The sequence below is a fragment of the Juglans microcarpa x Juglans regia genome, chromosome 8D (genome assembly GCF_004785595.1).
Source record: "Juglans microcarpa x Juglans regia isolate MS1-56 chromosome 8D, Jm3101_v1.0, whole genome shotgun sequence".
Lineage (NCBI taxonomy): Eukaryota > Viridiplantae > Streptophyta > Magnoliopsida > Fagales > Juglandaceae > Juglans > Juglans microcarpa x Juglans regia.
This window is the reverse complement of record NC_054608.1, coordinates 30,484,936-30,508,082: the sequence shown is the minus strand read 5'-3', so window position 1 is coordinate 30,508,082 and position 23,147 is coordinate 30,484,936. Positions and strand designations below refer to the sequence as shown.

The 23,147-nt window shown below is 36.2% G+C and overlaps 3 protein-coding genes across 3 annotated transcripts; 2 read left to right on the top strand and 1 right to left on the bottom strand.

Annotated features, from left to right (window-relative positions):
- Positions 1 to 5,669: 5,669 nt before the first annotated feature.
- LOC121241980 (ABC transporter G family member STR-like) lies at positions 5,670 to 9,397 on the bottom strand. Its single transcript, XM_041139851.1, has 4 exons — positions 8,836 to 9,397; positions 8,509 to 8,688; positions 8,072 to 8,340; positions 5,670 to 7,451 (listed from the first exon to the last, which is right to left on the bottom strand). Exons 1-4 carry the CDS (start codon positions 9,190 to 9,192, stop codon positions 5,810 to 5,812), a joined length of 2,448 nt encoding a protein of 815 aa, XP_040995785.1. The 5' UTR covers positions 9,193 to 9,397; the 3' UTR covers positions 5,670 to 5,809.
- A 3,957-nt stretch (positions 9,398 to 13,354) lies between these two features.
- LOC121241979 (non-specific lipid transfer protein GPI-anchored 3-like) lies at positions 13,355 to 16,128 on the top strand. Its single transcript, XM_041139850.1, has 3 exons — positions 13,355 to 13,917; positions 15,154 to 15,201; positions 15,783 to 16,128. Exons 1-3 carry the CDS (start codon positions 13,557 to 13,559, stop codon positions 15,884 to 15,886), a joined length of 513 nt encoding a protein of 170 aa, XP_040995784.1. The 5' UTR covers positions 13,355 to 13,556; the 3' UTR covers positions 15,887 to 16,128.
- Positions 16,129 to 16,508: 380 nt separating this feature from the next.
- LOC121241978 (surfeit locus protein 1) lies at positions 16,509 to 20,611 on the top strand. The gene is made up of 6 exons (XM_041139849.1): positions 16,509 to 16,983; positions 17,100 to 17,200; positions 17,707 to 17,945; positions 18,736 to 18,904; positions 18,996 to 19,279; positions 20,194 to 20,611. Exons 1-6 carry the CDS (start codon positions 16,791 to 16,793, stop codon positions 20,261 to 20,263), a joined length of 1,056 nt encoding a protein of 351 aa, XP_040995783.1. The 5' UTR covers positions 16,509 to 16,790; the 3' UTR covers positions 20,264 to 20,611.
- Positions 20,612 to 23,147: the final 2,536 nt, after the last annotated feature.

The window sequence follows — 23,147 nt, the reverse complement described above, 5'->3', positions numbered from 1 at the left end:
ATACATACAGGGAAAAATCCAGATTACAAGCCAACTATTCACAGTTGAGGTTCCACCAGTACACAAATTCTTTTGTGACTGGTATGGTCTTAACTTCTATAACTCTCTCTAAACAAACCATCTGATAGACCACATTTTGCATAAAATAGATATTTTAAACCCCACCCTTCAGAGGAGGAGATGACTTTCACTATATGAACAAAATGTCCAAGAGATTATTTCTTTTTTATTATTAACTTAAAACGAAGGAAATAACAGAAAACGTAAATGATATATGAGAAAATAGCGAAATACAACTTGAGAAGCTGTAGATCCACATTTTCGACCTTAGAGAAAATAAAAAAAGCAAACAAAAGGACTGTGGTATGTCATGCGCCACCCTGGAAGTACAGTAGACAGTCAAGTATGAAGAAACTGATGACATTGGTCCCAGAAATACCGTGCGTGGCGGCGGTAGAGCTTCCCTTGCGATGGCACGTGGATGCTGTGCGTGCATTTTGGACCGCGTGTGTGGCTCAAGCGCTGCTCTGTTCGACCAGATTCTTCGCCCGTTTTGAAGGATTGGTGCCTTGGAAGTATTGCGTTGGGGGGGTGGTGGTCGCAGGGCTCTGAAAAATAACAGATCGACATTTCGCTTTACTTTAAATGAAAAACACATAAAATCAGAAAAAATAAAAGAAAAAATTAGAAAGAAAAGAAAGGAGGGACGATGGAGGGAGGAGTCGAAGCTCCAACACTCTTCTTCTGGTCTGGGTTTTTTGAGAGACTGCTCTAAAGAGAAAAAAGGAGAGAGCAATAAATAAATTGCGTTGAATTCAAATTTAACATCGGATGATTATCGAGTAGCCTTATTTATTTACAAATCTAATTACATCCGTTAACGAAATTACCAATAAAGAATAATAATATTATGTCTTTCGAACATGAAAAGGAAAAAAAGAAAGTAGCCGTAAAGTTGGATCTTGAAACAACTTGGAAACGTAAGTTGATCCGTCATCCGAGGTTGCAACCTTTTATCTCGAAATGGCTGCAGCCTACGATCAGATTGACAGTGAAATTATGCTTCATTTTCACTTTCCGCAGGAATTCGATTCTGGGTCAATGGACCCCCCGAATTTATTCAAAGATAAAGGAGCCCTCAATGACAATCTGGTATCGAACTCTTCCCCATTTAGAGCAGCACGTCCACCCACGTCAAAAGTGGCTTGTCTTCGACGACGATCGGTGCTAGAGTCCATCGAAACTCACCCAGTTCGGGAAGACTCCAAATATCCAATTGCCTTCCAGAGAGAGAGAGCGAGAGAAAAGCAACCAACGCACCGAATGGATGCGAAAAAGATAGAAGAGCTGAAGCAATTTGTGAGCCATTGCAAGTCGAGCCCTTCACTTCTACACGGACCTTCTCTCAGCTTCTTCAAGTCCTATCCCCAAAGGTATTGCATTTTTTTTTGGGTTTGAAGAGAAAAATATTGCATTTAGAATACATCTCATAGTGTAGTTTTCGACTTGTATACTGTATATCATAGTATTTATTCGACTTTATTCTTTGTTCGAGTCACCTGGGAATTTTATTTTTTCTTTTGGGTTTGAAGCTTGGGAGCTTGAACTCAACTGGTAGGTTGAATCTGCTTGGCATTTCTTTATGTACTTTGTTACTGACATTGCAGTAGAAGCAGCAGCTAGTTTATTATCTTGATTGATCAAATTGTGGAACGATAAATTCCAATTAGTACGACTTGGATTATACTAAAGACGCAGGATAATTCGAATGGAAACAATTGGACTTGTGACTGAGGCTGTATGTCATGAACAATCAATAGAAATACTTCAATACTTCAACTTTGACATATATTCCATACATTACAATCATATTCATGGAATACAGTCATTTTCAAGATGACCTGGTGATGAAATGGTGGACTCGCGAGAGGCAAAATCTATTTTTTGTTTTTCAAGTAATAATTCTTTTTTAGTAAGTGCTAAACAATTACATAGAAAGTGTATAAAAGAGACGCCATAAATATATAAGAAGGTCGCAGATTTAGCCCATTAAAATCTATGGAAACACCAAGATAAAAGAGTATTGACAAAAAAAAATTTAGCTTGTCCAAAGTCCTTGCGCGACTGTCAAAGATTCTGCCATTCATTTCTTTCCAAATGCACAAAATGAGGCAAGTAGGAGCCATCTTCACACAGCTGAAATTGATTGGTCATGCCAAAGATGCTGGCTCTGCCACTGTCTTGTAGATCGTTTTGCTTAAAATTCATGTAGGGCTTGCGTTATACCACTGTGAAGATCTCACACAATTACAAATAGAATAGGCATACCTGTTAAGATAAGATAAATAATTAAATCTACATTTTTTCATTATCTTAAACTTTTGGGACAAGTGGTAATTTCACACGGTATCAGAGCCAGGTTTTGAGTTTGAACCTTGACTCTACATTTCACTCAATTAATTAAATATTCCACGTGTTGGGTCCGTTTATTGAGGGTGAGTCCCGTCCACACGTGAGGGGGAGTGTTAAGATAATATAAATAATTAAATCTACCTCTTCCCATCAACTTAAGCTTTTGGGATAAGTGGTGATTTCACCATATCTACATACTTTCATAAATGTTGCCAAAGATATAAAAACTCAAGACTCCTTTAAGTTGCTGTAAGTTACTGAGCTCATTTTTTATTTTAATGCTTTTGGTTTATACAGGGACTCTTGGGTACTTGAAGGATATCGACACTTCATTGTAATTGTGCTTTGCATGTTAATCAAATAAATCACATGGTAACCTGAACTTTATTTCGGAGGACCTTTTCTTGTCCATGCCCCAAATATTACTCCTTTCTGAACGTTAACCCCCCACCCCCCCCCCCCCCTTCTTTCAGAACTCTTAATACTTTTTAAAATGCGTTTTTCCATGAGTCTTGACAACGAGAAACATTTGGACAACTGAAAAGAAAAGTGGCAAGAAGAAGCGAAGGGTATGGGTTTTCCTCAAACTTGAGGTAGTTCCTAGGCATGCATGCTGTTATGCCTCAAAACCCTGGAGAATTAGGAGGGAAAGGATTACCAACTGTAATGACACTCCTTTTCGTATTTTCCTTTTGGACCTTATCAATTTATATAATTATCAACACTTCAAGAATATCCTTGGTACATGTGTGTATATAATTATAAATATAGATGTTAGCTAATACTTTTCTTTCTTTTCTCTTCTCTTGAAAATTTCTCTCCATGATGTCTGAGTGGTTGACTTGCATAGCCCCAACAATGTTTGGGAAACTTGCAGTGCAATATCAATTAACATTATAACTCTATGGTCTTTCTTTCTTTATTTTTTTAAAAGAACATGCTTTGTTGCTCCTGTCTTGTCTAAACTCAAACCTGTGTTTAATGATTGGTCTATTTTTAATCTGCTTTCCTCACAAGAGATGAGAATGACAAAGTGTGTTCAAAGGAGTCAAATCAGGAAAACAAAAACATTGCAATTTGGCCCCATTTTAGTACTTCCTGATAGAACTCTTTCATCCCCTTCGTCTTGATAATACCCTTTGTAGTGAAAGATTGGAGAAGACTCCCCTTCCCTACCATAGTTTTCTGCTTCTAGCTGGAATATTCTTAAAAATGGGAGTATATAATGTGGGATAGAGGCTTTACCTATCAAAAAAATAAAAAATGGGAGCATATGGATTGGTTTGGATCAGTATGGAATTATTACCCTGCACTCATTCTTCTCCACTAGAATCTTGGAATCAGACTTTTTAAGCCTGGTGGAGATCAATGGGACACTAAGATACCTGGTCTGAAGAGAACCCGCATTGAAGCTTAGAATACCAAAAATTTGATCCCTAACAGAACCATTCACTGAAGAAGGTTTCTCTATTAAAGTCTCGAAAAATAATATAAAATCGTGCAAAAAGGTCTACCTAGAGCATCTGAAGAAACTGTCTATATAATTTTTCTTAAAAGCGCCCCTTTTCATAGAAGATCTAAAGCATGTGTTGGGAGCCTTGAGGCTCTTTTTTAGTTTTCATTTTGAGAAAAATAAAACCATTGAAATCATTGTTGTGGTAAGTTTATTTATTTCTTTCTCTCTTTTTTTTTTCCCTAAAAAATACAGTTTTGAAAAATTGCTTTCTGAAAACACAAATAATCAGGCCCTTAACCGTTCATTCCAGTCAGATCTTTTTCCAGCATATTGTATGGGGGGAGTTAGAATGGAGGGTTGAAGTAAATGGAGCTAAATACTTTGGGCATATTAATTGGTAGATAGATAGAGAAATGTCTGAACCCCTTTCATTACCGCTGCTAGGACCTTAAAACCGACTGAAACATGTAGTTATATGATAATTCCTTTGGAGAAAAATTACTTGTTAAAAAAAAATCGTTTGGACAAATCCTTTCTTCTCTATCATTGATATACAAAAAAGAGTATCATGCAATGGTGCTTCTTACTATCTTATCATGCTTTTGATTTACAACAGGGGAAGTTATTAGTATTCACTCTGCTGGTGAACTGGAAAAAAGGTTGAATGCTGCAACAAGGACATCTTGACTTGCAATCCTGTACTTCACTGCAACATGGTGTGGTCCCTGCCGTTTCATTTCACCCCTCTACACAAGCTTAGCTGCAAAGTACCCAAAAGTAGTTTTCTTGAAAGTCGACGTAGATGAGGCCACTGAAGTGGCTGGACGCTGGAATGTTAACAGTGTTCCAACTTTCTTCTTTCTAAAAAAGGGGGAGGAGGTGGATAAGGTTGTTGGGGTTGACAAAGATGCAATTGAAAGGAAGATTGCACAGCATGCGGGCTAGATATGAGCTAAAGGTCGCTGAAGTGTGAATTCCTGTAATTCTCCTTGTTGTTGCCATCTGAGTACTATGATTATGTCTATAATGTTGTCTGTGAAGATAGTATGGTGTATCCCTGGTAAATGACTTGCTGATTTTGTCTCTCGAGATTTCTTATGTTTGCAGTGAGTGACAGGGATTCTGTTTTTCTATTAAAAGTGTGATCGCACCTTTAGCCCTTTTGCATGTAATTTCCTATTTAAATTTAGAATTACTTCATAAAATCACATAGCAATAACCACAAGTTTACTAGTAAAGATAACGTTAAAAAGGTGACTATGCCTGTTGAAATTTGCTTTAGTTTTCTAAACTTTATTTCAGTTTAGTTGTATATTTACAGCATCCAAGTTTAACATCCAAAGATATTGTCTAATATACGCTTTTTGTTCTTTATTTATAATTGCGAGAAAAGCTGTTCGTTTTTTATTCAATTTTAATAAAAAATCATTTTTATTTTAATAAAAAAAGGTAAATGTTCCAAAATAGGCTATAATACAAGTGAAAAATAGGCTACAATAAGTGTTGAAATCACATTTTTATTCAGTTTTTTATAGTTATCTCGTCAGCATAGAAATACAAGTTGGCTTAAAAATAGGCTGTAATAGCAACAAGACTAGTAAAGTCAGTCAAGCTGGATTTCGTATATAGAACTTTGCATGCATATGATTATACATTATGATATGCATAGTTTACCATTATATAGGAAAGTGTATTCAGTTGGCCGGTAGGATTAGGGTTCAACAAAGACACAGAAATTGTGTCTCATTGCATCTTCCTCTGTGAGTGATGGTAATTAAGGAACCAAGCAGTAAGAAAATAATAATAATAATAAGCTTTGATTTATTATTCATGTATAGAACAGTTTCTGAAAGATGGTATCCTGTCCTAAATATGTTAGTCCCAAATTTAGGACACAAACATAAATTTAAGATAAAAGCAAATGCAAAGGGATAACATGCTTCATTTTCTCTCATTCTTGGAATAAAATCTCAGAACCAAGTAGAAGAAGAAGCGATAGAGAACTCCCCAAGCCAGCAAGATTGCAATGTCATACCAAATATTTTCTTTTGTAATATCCATTGAGAATAGAACATCTTCTCCTATCAACATGCAATTCTCTCTTGGTAGCAGTTCTCCATTCTCAATGGATCTTTTATGCAGTGAGCTGATTTTCACGTTTCCCAGAGGACCAGGTGAGAGATCTTCAGGCAGCCCATTATAGCACCTTTTCCCTTTGAATTCATTTGTTAGCAATGCCTCAAATGGGTATTTGATTGCAGAGATAAAATGGAGCCATCTCCAGTAAATAGGTATCTGGGATTGCTTCAGGAAGAACCCACAAGTCAGGAAGAAGAGAGCTGTTGTGGCAATCACAACAGCATACCCTGTTATGTAGCTTGGGACAAGTGCACTGACAAGCATCACATAAGCATTAGTAGTAATGAGTGAGGCGTAGAGGATTATCCAGAAGTTCATAAGATTGCTTTCGAGATGAAGAATGGCTTTGGTTATGGCTGCAAAGGTAAAACCTTGAATGGCAAAGAATGGGAGATACACAATGAGTGAGGAAATGACATAGGAAGAAGCACGGTAAGCATTGTGGGAGGTCTCTCTAATGAAAATGAACCTTTCCTGGATAAAAGTTGGGACAGCATCATTGGAGGAAAAGAAAACAAGGCAAACTGCAAAGATGTAAAAGTTGAGAAGCCGGTTGATGTCTTTGAAGGTAGGATGGTCGAGGTTTTCGAACAGGGAGGATAGAATGAGTGCCATAACTGCCAACACAATCTCACGTGAAAGGAAGAGCTCTGGAGTGCGGATGACATTAAGTGCCGTGCGCCATGAGAGCACGACAACCTCACGCAGCCATGGGTTTGCAAACTTGGAGCCGTGGCTTGGCTCATCGAGAACCTCTTCGTACTCGAATTCTTCATAAGAATTGGGTACATAAGAGTCCATGGACGAGCTAAAGACCACAGGAGTTCTACTGGGATTTTGTTGAGGTGTTGGGTATTGACTTGAAACGAAGCTTCTTGGTCCTGCAGGAGTGAGTACTCCGGGAGTCCTAGCTGGAGTCCATGATGGTGGACGACGAGGGGTCCCCTTTACCCCATGGTAAAGCCAGACAGGGAAATCTTTGTAGAAATTAGAAGCCAAGGGAGGATTATAGACACCACTGTGCATGGTCATTGGTGTATTTACAGCTTTCCTTTCAAGGGAGTTGTCAAAATCCTCATCATCATCGTCGTCGTCATCTTCATCGTCATACTCGAACTTTCCAGAGTTTGGTTGAGAGGTCATGTTCCCAGAAGAGAATGCACTACTACGGAGGCTGATCGCGTGCTTAGATGCAGGGTTCTTTCCATAAGGCGTCCGAGATGTTTTTGGTGTTTTTGGAATGGATGTCATGGCAACTTGATCAGGTTTGATGCCATCTAGTTGATACAGCACTAGTGGGTCTAGCCCTATAGTTGATTCATCATACTCTTTGATCACATCTAGGAGATACTCAATAGTGTTCTCACCGTCCGGTACTGGTCTTCCAAATCCAGATAGATGATCAGGTAGGGCAAGTGGGCTCCCCAAATATATCAATCTCCCCCTGTAATTGCATGTGATGATAGCTGAATAAGCATCAAATCAAGTAGAAAATCACAAAAGACACGCTGTATAAGCTTAACTTGAATTCCAGTTAATATGTCCTAAACCTCAAATAAAAATTCTATTTACAAGTCAGTTCATTGACAAACCAAGACACATAACTGATATGGATGATATCAAAGCCTGCCACGTCAACTAGTAGGTGATGTTTTGACTTTTTTTTTTTTAATAATTGTATTAGTTCCACAATAAGTGATGTATTTATCCATCAACTTATAAGTAGTAGAACTCATCGAGAAAAGATATTTGTAACTGTGAATTATACAACCGCCGTGTATGTAATAACTTTAAAAAAAGTGAATAAAACATGAGATCTACATGAAAAAAATTAATTTTTTAATAGTGAATCCCACTATTTTTTAAAGCGATTACACGGCGTTTACGCACTTAACAGTTGTATGTTGAATTCCTCCATTCCATATTATTCATATAGTTCTTATCTCAACATATGGTCTAGTTGTATGCTCAAAGGGTAGCTTATGTTTTAATTATGCAGATTGAACAATATAGATTTTCCAACTGTAAATAGAGGGGTGTAAAATAACACTCTATTTTGTGTACCTTGCAAGGACGGTGATGCGATCCAAGAGCATTTGAATTCGAAATGAAGGTTGGTGGATGGTCATTAGAACTGTGCTGCCACCTTTAGCTATCTCCTTCACCTTTTCTACCACACTGTAAGCACTTGTAGAATCAAGACCTGAGGTGGGTTCGTCAAGGAACAGTAGTGATGGCTTGTGGATGATGTCAATTCCTATGGAGACTCTCCGCCGCTCCCCTCCTGACACCCCTCTTCTTCCCTCGTCACCAATATATGTATGAGTTGCACTCTGTAGATTCATAACAGCAATAATGAAAAGTGCTAGATTTTACAAAAGTAAATTTACAAACTAACGTGATTTGATGCGGTCCATTTTGTAAGATTTCTTTGTAGACCAAACATTTTTCTTCATAATATCATTGATGTGGACTTTTACTAGGGGGAGAGAGAGAGAGACCTGCAAGCCTAGTTGATTAAGGAGCTCATAGACTCTCCTCTTCTTTTCAGCCCTGGAAATGGAAGGAGGAAGCCTGACCTCCGCTGCAAACATGAATGTCTCGAACACTGTCAACATGGGGAATAGCTGGTCGTCTTGCATGACATATGAAGAAACCTTCTTCATATAGCTTGTAGTAACCTGCATATATAATCACCAACCCATATATATCACCACCATTCTCAGCCAAAAAAGATAAAAAAAAAGAACAGAAAGTTCACAAGTTCTCTTATAACACGAAGTTGGAATGTTAAGGAAGAAAGGCATGCAAAAGAAAAGATTAATTACTGGCTTTCCATCGACTCTGACAGATCCTTCAAGACTCCCTTGTGCAATCCGGCCAGCCAAGGCATCAAGAAATGTGGATTTTCCAGCACCACTAGGCCCCATGATGGCCATAATCTCACCTTTCATTGCCTGCCCAGAGATGTCATTAAGAAGATATGCTTCTTTCTTGATCCAATGTCCATCCTTCTTCTGTTTCTTTATGACACTGTACGAGAGGTTCTTGAATTCAAGGCCAAGGCCTGGAACTGGCAGCTTTCGTGCTGCCGGCGGTACCCCATTCTTCATGGCAACTGATTTGTCCCCGTCCATAAGGCTCTCAAGGCTTCTCTTTGTATCTGTCCGCCCCAGCTTTGCCATGTTGATTACTGATTACTTACAGGGAGCAGTACCTTTTTTTGCCTCGGCCTGTTGGCTTAGCTAACTACCCGTCTCAAGAAGCTTTTAATTAAGAGTTGAGATTGAGGTGTGAAAGGGTATAAAAGCTGGAGGGATCGAGATCCTAGTGCATGAAATGTGGACAAGAAGCGAAGGCTGTACTAGTACTATAAATGACAGAAATAATAGCATTGGAGGGTTGTGAATGTACCATGACAACACAAAGGCAGCAAATTAAAGAGAACATTGTATCAGACGGCAAGACTCTTTTGCTGGCGGCTCTCTGTCTTTCTCACTTCCCTTTGGGCTTGACACAGATCTACTTCGATATTACCGAAATGTATTCTGGTTTTGTTTCGTTGTGAAGTACTAGAGACAAGTTCCTGGCCTGTTGGATCTTTTTCTTTTTCTTTTTTCCCCTCAAATCTAAAGGGCAAAAGACTAGAGTTATAGCAGATATATCATGTTGACAAAAACCGGCCAAATTTCTTTAGAGTTCGATGGCACTGCAACCCGTTCATTGGTGAATAGTTGGAACTTCCATATATTTGGGAACAAAAAAATGAGATTCTAGAATATTATGAGGACATCATGATGAATAGCTGGACAGCTTTGTCATATCTGGTTTCTAAAAGCAAATGCATGGATCATGCATCCTGCTAATTAAGGGCAATATATCCTAATTATCATGATATTTTTAATTAAAAGATTAATAAGCTTTACTTTAACCCAATGGCTCAGTTTTTCGAGAAGCTTTTAGGTTAAAGAACTGCTACAGACACAAAAAGATTACACAAAAGTAAACCCACAAACTAATGCGGCTTCACGTGATGTGTTAGATCTACTTTACATTAAAAGTAACTTTACAATCTGACGTACTAATGCATCAAGCCACATCAATTTATGAATTTACTTTTATGTAATTCTTTTGTGGCTAAAATATTTCTCTTTAGGCTAGAGGACAGGCATGTTTGGGTCTACACTGGGCTTATGGACCCATATATACCTTTTACAGTTCATCATTAACCTCTCAATAAGCTTTTCTTTTCTTTCCATTTTTCCACCCCTGATCAAGGCCTTTCTGTATATTAATTTGGTCTGCAAAAGGCATGCAATATCTGCAAATGGACCTTTAAATTGACAGGAATTTGCATGCACAGCATATTAATGCCTAAGTTCAGAGTTTATATCATATATAGGGTCATACAGCTTATAATGCATGTCAGTCCTAGCTAGAAGTTCCAAAAAAATAAAAAATAAAAAGATAAATATATAGCATCAAGTAGACAAGATTTCAACCCATTTTCCTTCAAATTAAGAGTATATATTAATTAAGCATTAATTAATTGCTTTATATATAATAGCAGAATTTTCCACACAATTAGAAGATATATGTCTCTGCTAGCTTGTGGGGTACGATCGAGGACTTCAGTTTCAATGTCACAAAATCCTCTTTCATTTTTCTCATGATTGCCATTTCTAATTCTTACAATTGGGTTCGGAAAATATTATCTTCATCTGGTGTCAAAATTATAAATATTACATAAACAACATTTATTTTTCTGGGATCGGAAGAAATTAGTCATTTAATTACATACACTGGCCGGGGAATGACAAATCTCCCTTGCATCATGAGAAAAGATGCAGGCAGCATGCATGGGATTTATTTTTTCTGGATCATGATAATTTCCAAGAAGCAATTAATTTGCACTTTTAATTATATATTTTGGGACTTAATTATACTTTATTTAACTGTAATTGTAGCTCTCACAACCAAATTAAATCAAAGAAAACATCAATACAGCTAGACATAACTAAGATCAGAGAGTGCATTTGAGTAAAATCCTAATTAACCTAAACCTAAAACTAAAGGCCGGCTATATAGATAGATGAGGATGATGATGATCTGGAGAATTAACCTTGCCGGCCGGCACTCCTAGAGAGATCAGACACATGATGATGATCTCCTTGGGAGTATTCTCCATGTCTTTTTCCCCCCTGGCCTCAATCACTAAAGATACAGTACTATTAATTGTTTTCTACGTACAATTTGGACGCCATGCATGCATGCATGCAGATCATATAATATCTATAAAACAAAGGAATTAATATTATATAATAATGGAATTAAGAAGCTGATCAGCTACGTACAAATACATCATCAGGAAAACCGTACATGAAACAGATTCATTAAAAAAGCAATAGTACTACTACTGATCATGTCAAGATATATCAGGAAATTAAGCACCTAATTATTGTTGCATCCAATCCAAATCCAATTTAAGTTGCATGCATATATGCTGTGCATGCATGAGGCACCAATGTCGATCCCCAAGGTATTGCATGGCCTGGTTCAATCTTACTATAACGTCAATGAACGATGATCAGTACTAATCACACAATCGATGATCGATGACTCTATATATGGTTTGATTGAGCCGTGCCAATATCGCGTGCCTCTAGCTGTTTTTCTGAGCTAATTATGCAGGCCGCCTCGAAGCCGGAGATGCTTAATATATAGCAGCGACGACGACACCGGCCTCCATGCGTCAAGCTGCAGTTAGGCCACAGACAAGAGATCAGGGGGAGATTAGTATATATTAAATTTAGTTCCGACTTCCAAACTTTCTAATGAAAACGTACTACGAGACCTACTTTGTGAATTAGCTAATTAATTTGTAGTACATGTATATGTGTATATATATATATATATATATGTGTGTGTGTTAATTTTATGAGTAATGCTAGATATAGTAGTACTTATGGATGAAAAATTCTTCTTATTAGTCACTATTCACCACTCTACACTCTACACCCTATGAAAAATACTCATATATCCTATAAAAAATACCCACACACTCTATAAAAAAGCTATAGGTATGGGGTGTGGGGTGTCTACAGTAGCTGATCTGTAGAATTACTCCTTATGGATTAACGTGCAAGTACTACACATTCATTTTTAAAAGAGTGGAGTTCATCATTAAAAAATTAATTTTTTCATGTAAATCTCATATTTACTCATATTTTTTAAAAGAAATGTGCGACTTTTACATATTTTATGACTACAAATATCATTTATCTAATTTTTTATATATCAGGATATATATAGCTTTAGCCCAACGGCAACGGCAACGGCCGCTAGATCCGTGCATGTTGAATCCCCATGAAAAAATGTATTTGCAAACCTATTTTTTGAAAAACTAAACATGACACCATTGAAGTGAGTTTCGCAATGATAAAGATATTTTGGTGTTTTAAATCTTTTATAAATATAATCTGTCTAACATCTAACACCAATAAAAAAAGTATATAATGGTGTTATAACAACAATAAAAACAAATTGACGTTATAAATATTTTATAAATGAAAATTCTATACACCATACTACTATCCGGCCACTCTCATTCTACTATGTAAGATGTGACACATTTATTACCATTTGATAATATTTTATTAGATGATTTTTTATCATCTAATGATGATAAATATGTCATATTTCATATAGTTGGATGAAAATAAGATGAGAGTATGAAGTATAACATTACTCTTCTATAAATGAGGTGCATGTCAACACATAATATTTGCAAGTAACAAAGATTCTACTCATCATCTCTACACGACACAATTACTTTTATTTTTTATCTTTTTATTTTTTTTCTTAACAATTGTGTAGTATAGAAATAATGAGTAGAATAATCCCTTGTGATGTATTGCAAAGCCAAAATTGGCGTGGCGTACATGCAACTTCTCGGCCTAAAAGAGAAAAAAAAAACAGAATTTGGACCAACTTTTTTTAAAAGCATGTGGGATATATAGCTACACACAACTTGGGAAACTTTAATGTTGCAGTTGAATTTCCTAATTATCTAAAATGTATAAGTGCACATGTTGTTCGATCTTGTTGATCTCATTTTTTGTTGGACATCATGATCATGTTGCCTTGTAAAATGAAGTTATTACTATTTTCAACGTCAAGCATGTGGAAAAGTGAGAAATGTCGTCAAGGGGTTTTCTTAAAATTTCAGAAAAATACAAATGAGGATAGTAGTCACATGATGATCTTAGACATATCGGTCGAAGCATAGATTGCAGGTAAATCGGATCTGTAACTGCCGAGGAAAATGGGTGTTTTAGTGGAGAGGAAGAGAGAGTTAGAGCTGGAACGAACAATTCCTGATCATGACAACAAAAACTTTCAAAATTATAACGTGCAAAAAATAGTAGCAGTTTCCAACCAAGTATATATATGTATACATGACATCTTTCTGATCTGTAAAAACATCACAATTAAAAGATCAGAAGAGAGAAATAAAGAAAACAAATCAATCATCCTAGTTCTTATATCAATGGCTTCCATGAACATGAATTTGACATTGTTTCTTCTCTTTTCTTCATGGGTTTTCCTGGGTTACTCTCAATCGATGGGCCTCAACACCTTTCTTCAAGGAGGTTCATCAGAGAGTGCTGCTTCAATGCCATGCGTGCAGAAACTCCTTCCATGTAAAGAATACTTGAAACCGCCGGTCTCCATGCCGCCGGCGTCGTGCTGTGTGCCGCTGAAGGAGATGCTCACCGATGATGTCAATTGCCTCTGCCGTGTTTTCGACAATCCTGAGATTCTAAAGTCGTTCAACGTTACCCAGGACGATGCCTTGAAGCTTCCAAAGGCCTGCGGTTCCAACGCCGACATATCATTATGCAAAAAAGGTTTTGCAGATTTTATTTTCCCTTTAAGAGAGATCCGTTCTCTCCTCAATATAATTCCTGAATATATATATATATATATATATATTTAGTTTCTATATATTATTTCTTATTACAAGAACCTTAGAAAAAATTGCAAACTATTATTTCAGAGATTAACAAAAATCCAGCCGGCCAGTCTCTTTGATCTGCACCCAATTAGTTATTAGCACTAAAGGAAATTGTTTAATCGTAACCGGTTATTTTCTGTAAAAATGATTATTTTTTGTTAAAATAGGTTTATTTTTGTCTCAAATAATCCATTATAAATACTCATTTTTTTTGTAATATATAGATAAAAGAAATGATTTATCCAATTCTAAAGTACGTGTATAAGTTTCTCACACTCATTTTAAAAAAAAGTTAACATATCAAAATCTTTTACTCATGTAAATGAACAAAATGAATCATTTTTTATGATGTTTGCTATTACCCATATCAAAAAACTCATTTTTTAACTGTAGACTCCAATTTTTTTTAAAGAAGTACATAAAATTTGTATTCTTTAAAATTGTATGTAGCATTATTTTATCTTAGGATTGGACAAACATAAGATAAGTGAAGAATATGATCTTGTTAAAACACAACAAAGAGGTGTCCAAGTCATTGCTTCCCCAATACAGTTATTCTATTACCAAGCCAATATGTAGAGCATACCATTTACATCATTTAAATGAAAAGATTTAATTAATATATTAAACTTTGAAAATTTATCTCTCAAACCAAAATATAACATGTAAGCATTTTACTAAATGTACTCTATATATTGCCTTCATAATAGAATTTTCTTTTCCTATATATTGTTGTTAATATTTTTTGTTATTTTCTGTTTAATTTAGGTCTTTTAAATGTCAGATTCATATTTTCAGTTTGAATGCATATCTTTATTTGTGTTAAGCAATTAATATAATGCATTAAGGTATCATAAAAATAATATATACCTATAAATATATATATATTTAGACTGTGTTTGGATACTAAGAATATCTCATATGATCTGTAAATAATAGTGAAATAATTTGTGAATAATAATGAAGAATTTGTTAATAGTAATAATTGTGTTTACAAACATATCCTTTAGTAGAAATTACACAGTAATGATGTTTGAAATGATCTTTCATTTTGCTTTTGATCATCTGAAAGGGCATGATATGACCGTTTAACTGGACTTTATGTTTTTTTTTTTTGGCCCCAATACAGCAGCGGGGATGCCAGCAAGTTCAGCTTCTTCCCCTCCCTCCTCCGATGGTAATTCCCTACATTTGTTTCTTTCCTATTACTTGGGTAAAAACTTCCAAAGAAAGTATTTGCTTTTGCAAGTAAAAGAAATAATTCGTGTAGGATGAAAGTATATATTTTTCATGGAACCATTTCTAGATCATCTCTTGCTTTCAAATCCAAATCGTCATTGTGAATAATTGACACGTATAAATTATACTGTAAAATTTATATTTTTCACTCACAAACTAAAACAAACAAAAGAAACCAAATAAAAAATGATAGTTACGAGTCCGTATAATCACTTTACAAAAGGTAAATAAATATAAGATATATATAAAAATAAATAAATTTTTTAACAATAGAGTTGACTCTTTTTGAAAATGACTGTTTCAAAATACTGTAGAACGCTCTTTTTAATGTTAAAAAGATCATTTCTTTTTCGTTTTGTATGTTCTGGAATCTGTTCTAGTAGAAATGTTCTTTTTGCTTGGCTATAGTCACTGCTCTCACAAATTAGTTAAGCATTTTTAAGTCAAATGTTGATAATCAGAAAACAAGCTTAGTTCTGGTGCAAATTAAAGCTTATGAATTGCTTTTTCTGATCACAGATTCAAAAAGTGCAGCAGCAGCATATGGGGTCTCTCAGTTTGGTGGGTCTGGTTTGGCAGCTCTCTTTCTGGCTCTATTGTTCATTTCAGCATTCCAGGCTTGATGATAGCTTTTGTACTGGAGATTCTGAATGCCACTCTGACCCATATGGTCCAAAAAGCAAAAAAGATAGCTATGGAAACTGCTTTAATAGTAAATAATTTTGTATTTTGTTCGATCTTAACCTTGTTAGTGTTTCCCTGATGCTGTACTCTGTTTTTGAACAACACTTAATGCTAGTTAGTCCTACGTAAAATCAAGATCCAATAGTTATATGAAATCATATATAATCATAGAGGTTTGGAAGTTTTAAATTTGAGAATTTCAATGACTTTATACTGCAAAAGATGAAAGATGTGTTATTAAACATAATTGAAAATCCAAAAAACAAGCCAAAATCACAAGATTTTCTTGAGAAAAACAGAAAAAATCAAACATATGAAATCTAGAGAGAGAGAGAAGGAAAATTATGTACGAGCATCTGAATGCAAAAGCCGTAGAGAAGGAAGAAAACGGCAAATGCAAGCATAGGCTGCTCGCAAAGAACAACGATTTCGGCAACGAAAAGGGCTGAATACGCTATCTATCAATCTGATTGATTAAAGCGCATCAGTGACGCAAACTGATTGCCTTCTTTCTTTTCAATCGAAGAGAAAAGAAACAAACTTTATTTGATATCTGATCAACGAAATAGAAACCCATTTAAAGGAAACGAGAGAGAATTTGCAGGCATTTGAGGAAGAAAGAGGAGGATCTGAGGATTTAGAGGATATGGAACATATATATAGAGGGGAGTATAAAACCCTAGTTAGAGAGAGAATTGGGCTTTCTGGAAAATGGGTCTCAGAGTTTGGGCCCGAATTTGACCCGACCCGCATAAGCCCTCCTTAAACCCTTTGGAAAGGAGGGCGAGAGAGATGAAACACGTAGGATTGTGAAATGAATTGGGAAGATCTTGTCGATCAAAAATGGCTGTAGCAGCTTCCATTTCCAGAGCTCTAACCAGAAAGCTCCGTGTGGTCGAAGGTATTAGTAGTGGTAGTAATAATAGCGTTTCGCTTCCCAGGCCATGGGACCTACCGCCACTACCACCATGCTATTCTTCCTTCTCTACCTCCGCTGTGCCGGAATCCCAGCCAGCGTCCTCTTCCCAAGCTGCCGGTACTTGTGTTTTCTAGCCTTTTACATTTTGGGATTCTGAATTTTATTTTTCGTTGTTGTTAATAAGATCTGAAGATGTTTTCCTTGGTTGGTGATGAGCTTATTTCTGGTTTTAGGGAATGAAAGAAGGTCGGGATGGTCTAAATTGTTTCTGTTCCTTCCTGGAGCTCTCACTTTTGGACTCGGAACTTGGCAAATTTTCAGAAGACAGGACAAGGTACTTTGTTTCCCCTACCATATCTCCCTATATGTCTGTATCTACTCCTTTGTTTTAGTTTTTTTTTTTTTTTTTTCCGAAATGGCATAATTTACTATATTTATTCTGTTTTAATTGTGCCCATTACCATGTACGTAGTTCACATTTTCTTTTTCTTTATCTATGATAAAATTTTAATCTTTTGGTTTTCCAAACCTCAATGTCAGACTCAACCGTGTGTTGGGACGTATACAAGTGGTTCCTGCAATGTTGTAGTATCCTTAAAAAATTCAGATACCTAATTTCATATTTCAGACTACCTAATTGATTCTTAGTATGTGAATGTTTCTGACACTAAAGAATAAAAATTTATTTGTGAAGATTAGACGAAAGTGGGTGGAGTTACTTAGAAGAGAGAAAAAATCTTCTCTCTTTAGCTCATGCGATGATTTTACTCAATCTGTTGTCTCTGTGAGTAGCATTTAGTTAAGTGGACTATTATCTTTGACTATGTTTATAAGTTGTAGATAAAAATGCTGGAATATAGACAAAAAAGGCTGGAAATGGAACCCCTGATGTTTAACGGAATATCTCCATCAGATGGGAAACTGGATTCTCTGGAGTTTAGGAGGGTGAAATGCAAAGGATTCTTTGATGAGAAAAGGTCAATCTATCTAGGCCCCCGTTCAAGAAGCATTTCAGGAGTGACTGAAAATGGCTACTATGTCATCACTCCCCTTATGCCGATTCCCAACAGCACTGAGAGGTAAAAGCAGGATTTCTGTTAACTTTTTCAATGATGATGACAGAACATGCTTCCTATGATTTATGATACTTGCTTCTCTCTCTTTTATTGAAATGTGATAAGCATTTAGACAGTGATTTTCTCATTTAAACTACTTATGAGTAATTTCTCTTTTTTATAATATATTTTCATTTCTGATGTTATGTTTTTTGGGGAGGGAGGGAGAGAGAGAGAGCTACTGAACTCTATTTGCCCTTAGCTGAAGACTATAAAATGTGGTATTGAAGACCTTTTACTTTGCTCTTTTAACCTTTGGGCCAGAAAAATAATTATTTCCTTTTTTATTACTAAATTAAAATTTAGCAAAGATTATTTTCGTGCAGATGCTTTGTTCTAGAAAGAACTACCAAATTGCCAACTATATTATGCATGAGTTTTCTAGGACTTGTGGATTTATGGGGTGACTTGGTCAATTATTACGACAATCCAGATATAGAGGATCATTAATTGATTGGCATGTATGAAATATTGAAGTGAACAATGCAAAAGGTTTTGTTGGGTTTAGATCATATCCTGGAGTTTTGAGGTATTTTCAACAAGCTGTATTTTGCACCATAAGAACTTTCTGTGTGGCTCTAATATCCTAAAAGGAAATGTTTCAACATTTTATCCTCTCCTACAAATAGAGGATTTCATCATGTTTTGAATTACATTAAAAACTAGACTCTTGCTTTTATTGTCTTGACCTATGCATGGAGTTTTGTGCTATGGTTCTCTTTCAGCTAAAATATGTTGAATATTACTCTTCCAGCATGCAGTTGCCAATTTTGGTCAACAGAGGATGGGTTCCTCGTAGCTGGAAGGACAGATCTGTGGAAGATTTGCAGTCTGGAAAACAGCCTTTGGCAACCTCCTCTGTCCAAGATAGCGAAAGAAGCTCTTGGTGGAGGTTTTGGTCCTCGAAGCATCAAAAAGTGGAGGTTATTGCTATTTTTAGTATTTGTCATCGCTTTATCCCTTCTTTACGGTGAGACATATTGGGGAAACAATCTAACTTCTAGCAACTTACAGGTTAATGTCCCTGCTGTTAATCCTACAGAAGTTGTTGGAGTAGTTCGTGGAAGTGAGAAGCCTAGCATATTTGTTCCAGCAAATGATCCAAGCTCCTGTCAGTGGTTCTATGTCGATGTTCCTGCAATTGCTCGTGCCACCGGACTTCCTGAGAATACTGTCTACATTGAAGACATAAATGAAAATGTCAATCCAAGTAACCCTTATCCTGTTCCAAAGGATGTCAATACCTTGATTCGCAGTTCAGTCATGCCACAAGACCATCTGAATTATACATTGACATGGTATGTTTTTGCATCGTTTGATATTTGAATCTTTGGATGCACTTGCAATCCCTTCACGAGGGACTGGTTTCGTATCCCCTAAATAGTGATATATTCATCTATGCCTTGATCTTTGTTATAATTATGTTATTGGATCAATATTGAGGTGTATTTTGTTACTAAAGTATCTTTCGTACAAGTTCCGAGCTCAATAAGGAGGGAGCTGTTGTACGTAGAGGATTATGTCACACATAGCCACACATTAGAGCCATGACAGATGAAAGGTTCTAATCCATTACGAGATGTGCTGGGACTGATGTGCTTTATCTGTTGATGGACATAATGAGAAAAGTTCTAGGGTTAGGTGGGATATTTCTCCTTCCCTACTCTTACTGGGATGTGATGGTGCTGAGAGGTTGATATTGATGCCTACAATAGAGACCTTTTCAAGGTCAGTTGGATAATAGATAGAGGTGATTGGACCACTCACTTAAAAATGGACAGTGGAAAAAGAAAGAGTAAGAGGTTAAAACTAAGGGAAAAGAAAACTTTTGGACTTTGTGCAAAGAAATAAAGAAATGCTCTTCCCAGATGGTCTTGTTCATCAACATTATAATTAATTCAATTTGCCTTGCTTGATACCATGTTTCACTAAGTCTGAGTATAACAATCATATCATCTTGGTTGATGTGGAATGCACACATCCTGCCCTTATACCTAGGTTCATAATTGTAGTTTCTGTGCTAATATGACACATCAAAAAGATGAAAACATGCTCTGTAATTTAATGATAGGGCAATATTCAGTGGCCTGTCCAAAAAAAATGGAAGAAGTACATACAGAAAAATTCAATAAGACAAATTTCACTTGAAAGTTTAAGGAACTCTAGGACCTTCTACATTATCTTTCTCTGATACTGGTTTCATTTTGAGCAGGTATTCACTGTCTGCTGCTGTCACATTCATGGCTTTTAAGAGATTGAGGACCAAAAAGAATCACAGATAGCATTTGTTGCAAGCAATAATAACTTTTATGATCATATATTTTTCCTCTAGCACACTTGCGGGAAACTCCTTGCCGAGGGCCTATGCACCCCCGGGATTAGTCGGGACTTTATCCTGGACACTCAATGCCAAGAAAAAAAAAGATATATTTTCCCTCTAGATCACATCCATGAATTTGATGTGCTAGAACATGAAGCTGTTATCCTTCGATCTCCTGTCCTTACCAAAATGAGGCAAATTTATTTGTTAGCTCAAAAGTTCTCAGTTGTGCTGGAAAAAACATTCTGAATCAGCCGCTTTCTTCATTAAATAAGGTAATATACTAGATGGCAGTCAATTCATCTGAAAATAGTGTTCTGTATTCTGTCTTTCTATGGTGAAGTGTATGTATCCCTTACAAATTTTGGCGCCGAACCATTTTCCAAATTTTCATCTCCTTATTTTTTGTTTTTCTGGTAAGCCATGAGGTAGATACCAATTTAGCCGAGGATATGGCTAGTTGGCCCTATTTAGAGCACTAGCCAAAGTTTGCCTAACAAAATGATCTTGCATTGGAGTAGTCAAATAACTTCAGCTCCACCTTGTACTTTGAAAAATCTGTTTTACCAACCGCATCCCTTTACTACTTTTCAGTTTCTCTTCGTTTTACTACTTTAGTCACTGTGATTAAAGATTATAAAATAATAAAGAACTGAGTAGCATTGCATGTAATTTTATGTGATTGGATCATGAGTATAAAAATCTGGAATTTGAGGAAAAAAAATAGTTTGGAAACAATAATTTTTAAGTAAAAATTAAATTATTAATTAATATATGGAGTGTATTTATAAAATATTAAAAAAATTATTAAAATACATAATATTATATTATTATTTTGATTTTGGGATAGATAGTTCAACGTGGATTAACATCTCCAATGGATTTGGCTTTAGCCAAAATCTCTACTTTTAGCTAATGTATCTAGACCATTGCCAATGCAGCTGATTTTTGAAATACTTCTGTAATTAGCCTTAACTTGACTTCCATTTGAGTGGATTGGTGTACGAGGTTAGCATTGAGCTAATGAAGTTCTTTTTTCTTTTCTTCTCTTCTCTTCTCTTCTCTTCTCTTCTCTCTCTCTCTCTCTCTCTCTCTCTCTCTCTCGCTCTTTTGAGCTAGTGAAATTTGTTGGATAGAACAATGTGCGGAAAGGTACACTAACATCTAATGAAATTATTTGTGGACTTTTCTTCTTTCCTTTACATTAATCTCTTTCCCTTACAGTAAAATTTTCCATGCAATAAAGGATGCTGGAACAGAGAAGAGAGTTAAAAACGGGGCACTGAGTAAGGGAGGCGTTATTTTGAACTCAATCATCTCTGAAATTTAGAAAGGATTGCAGGCAAGCAAGGTCGGAATGCATTATTGGTAAAGAGATTTGAGTTCTTGATTTTCTCATCTTCTCCACAATAAAATCATTAGCATTTGTTGGGTGGGAGTGTTAAAGCCTGAAATATTAGTGTTTATTGAAGTCGGTTGCTCATCCTCTGAAATGAACTTGTAATTATGCAAGATGCAGGGTTTTGTATGCTTTAAGATAGTTTTCTCTCTCCCTTTTTTTTCCTCCCGAAGCAAGCACCCCAGCACCCAAACACCCCAATGCCAGTTTTTCCGCCCGAGAGGAGGTGGGAAGCTTAAGATATTTCTTGTTTTTTAGTTATTTTTGTTGTCACTTTTCCTCCCAAGGTCGAAAAAGACTGATTTGCAGCTTTCTGGCAATCTCCGAGAGACACGTAACGTACAAGAAGGCTCCCAAGCCACAGATCCTTCAAATAAAAGCGGTGGTGTTCTAAAATGATTCGCTTGTCTTTCACGTGCTACCAACAGCGGCACGTGAGGCACATGCACCTCCACTTCCCGAAGCCTATCATGCGCTAGACCAATAAATTCCCCACCACCAGATCCACCACCAGCTCAAATTTCGGGATGCTTAATCTTTATACTTCTCATAAATCTAGTTGCAGGGATACTCTTCTATCCAAAAAGTACAGTAAAAATTACAACCATTGGCGTACAATGATCACCATCCCCTCTTTAGTCCATTGTCGATTTCTTTGCCACAATCCATGAGCTCCACATTTTTTATTTTTGCCCCCAACACAGCACGAGAACCACATGTATTCCTTTGAGAGAGTGGAGTCTTGCGACAATGTATAACGCAATGGAATTATAATTTTTTATCTAACTTTTTATTATAAGAGTTGTCCTACTTTGGATCGTAAAAACAAGGAAGTGAATCTTTTTAACAACCATTTCAAGACGAAGTGTAGTCACATCAATCTCCATGGTCTTTAGTCATGGAATTACAATCCCTTATCGGATTGTACAAAAACTGTCACTTTGTGCTCCCTTTTGGTGGAAAAGGGTTGGAAATATTTATTTGTTTTCAATGTCTATTTTTTTTTTCTTTTGTGTTGCACTAGTTATGAAAGAGTGCTTGTTGAGGTCTTCCTACTCCTTATTCATGTATTTTTTTTTATCAATTAATTATGTTTCCTGAGTATTAATGCCTAAAAATAGTGCAAAAATCCGAAAGAAGAGAAAAATCAATTATTGGCTCCGTTGAGGTTGTTCTAGGCCTGGGCTAGGATCAATATTGTGTGAAGCCCCAAGCAATGTTTGGTGCGGTTGTATGGTGCCCGGCATACATCCATGGCAATGAAAACTAAATAAATGTAAGGGAAATAAAGAGAATGAGACAGATTTATATGGTTTAACACTGGACCTACGTCCACATGAGTTTGTGGATGAGAGAATCTACTATAATAAGTTTGTTTTATAGTCTCTCATCCTCACTATACAATAGATCTCGAATATCTGTCTTCTGGAGGAGATATCGTCGATGA

What these genes read in the sequence shown, in the direction of transcription:
- LOC121241980 (XM_041139851.1), bottom strand. Translation starts at nt 9,192, where the DNA reads ATGGCAAAGCTGGGGCGGACAGATACAAAGAGAAGCCTTGAGAGCCTT. An exon ending in TTAATCAACTAGGCTTGCAG is followed by an intron (nt 8,341 to 8,508) that starts GTCTCTCTCTCT and finishes ATGAATCTACAG; the next exon opens with AGTGCAACTCATACATATAT. An exon ending in CGCATCACCGTCCTTGCAAG is followed by an intron (nt 7,452 to 8,071) that starts GTACACAAAATA and finishes ATGCAATTACAG; the next exon opens with GGGGAGATTGATATATTTGG.
- LOC121241979 (XM_041139850.1), top strand. Translation starts at nt 13,557, where the DNA reads ATGGCTTCCATGAACATGAATTTGACATTGTTTCTTCTCTTTTCTTCA. An exon ending in CATATCATTATGCAAAAAAG is followed by an intron (nt 13,918 to 15,153) that starts GTTTTGCAGATT and finishes GCCCCAATACAG; the next exon opens with CAGCGGGGATGCCAGCAAGT. An exon ending in TTCCCCTCCCTCCTCCGATG is followed by an intron (nt 15,202 to 15,782) that starts GTAATTCCCTAC and finishes TTCTGATCACAG; the next exon opens with ATTCAAAAAGTGCAGCAGCA.
- LOC121241978 (XM_041139849.1), top strand. Translation starts at nt 16,791, where the DNA reads ATGGCTGTAGCAGCTTCCATTTCCAGAGCTCTAACCAGAAAGCTCCGT. An exon ending in GTCCTCTTCCCAAGCTGCCG is followed by an intron (nt 16,984 to 17,099) that starts GTACTTGTGTTT and finishes TTCTGGTTTTAG; the next exon opens with GGAATGAAAGAAGGTCGGGA. An exon ending in CGAAGCATCAAAAAGTGGAG is followed by an intron (nt 18,905 to 18,995) that starts GTTATTGCTATT and finishes AGCAACTTACAG; the next exon opens with GTTAATGTCCCTGCTGTTAA.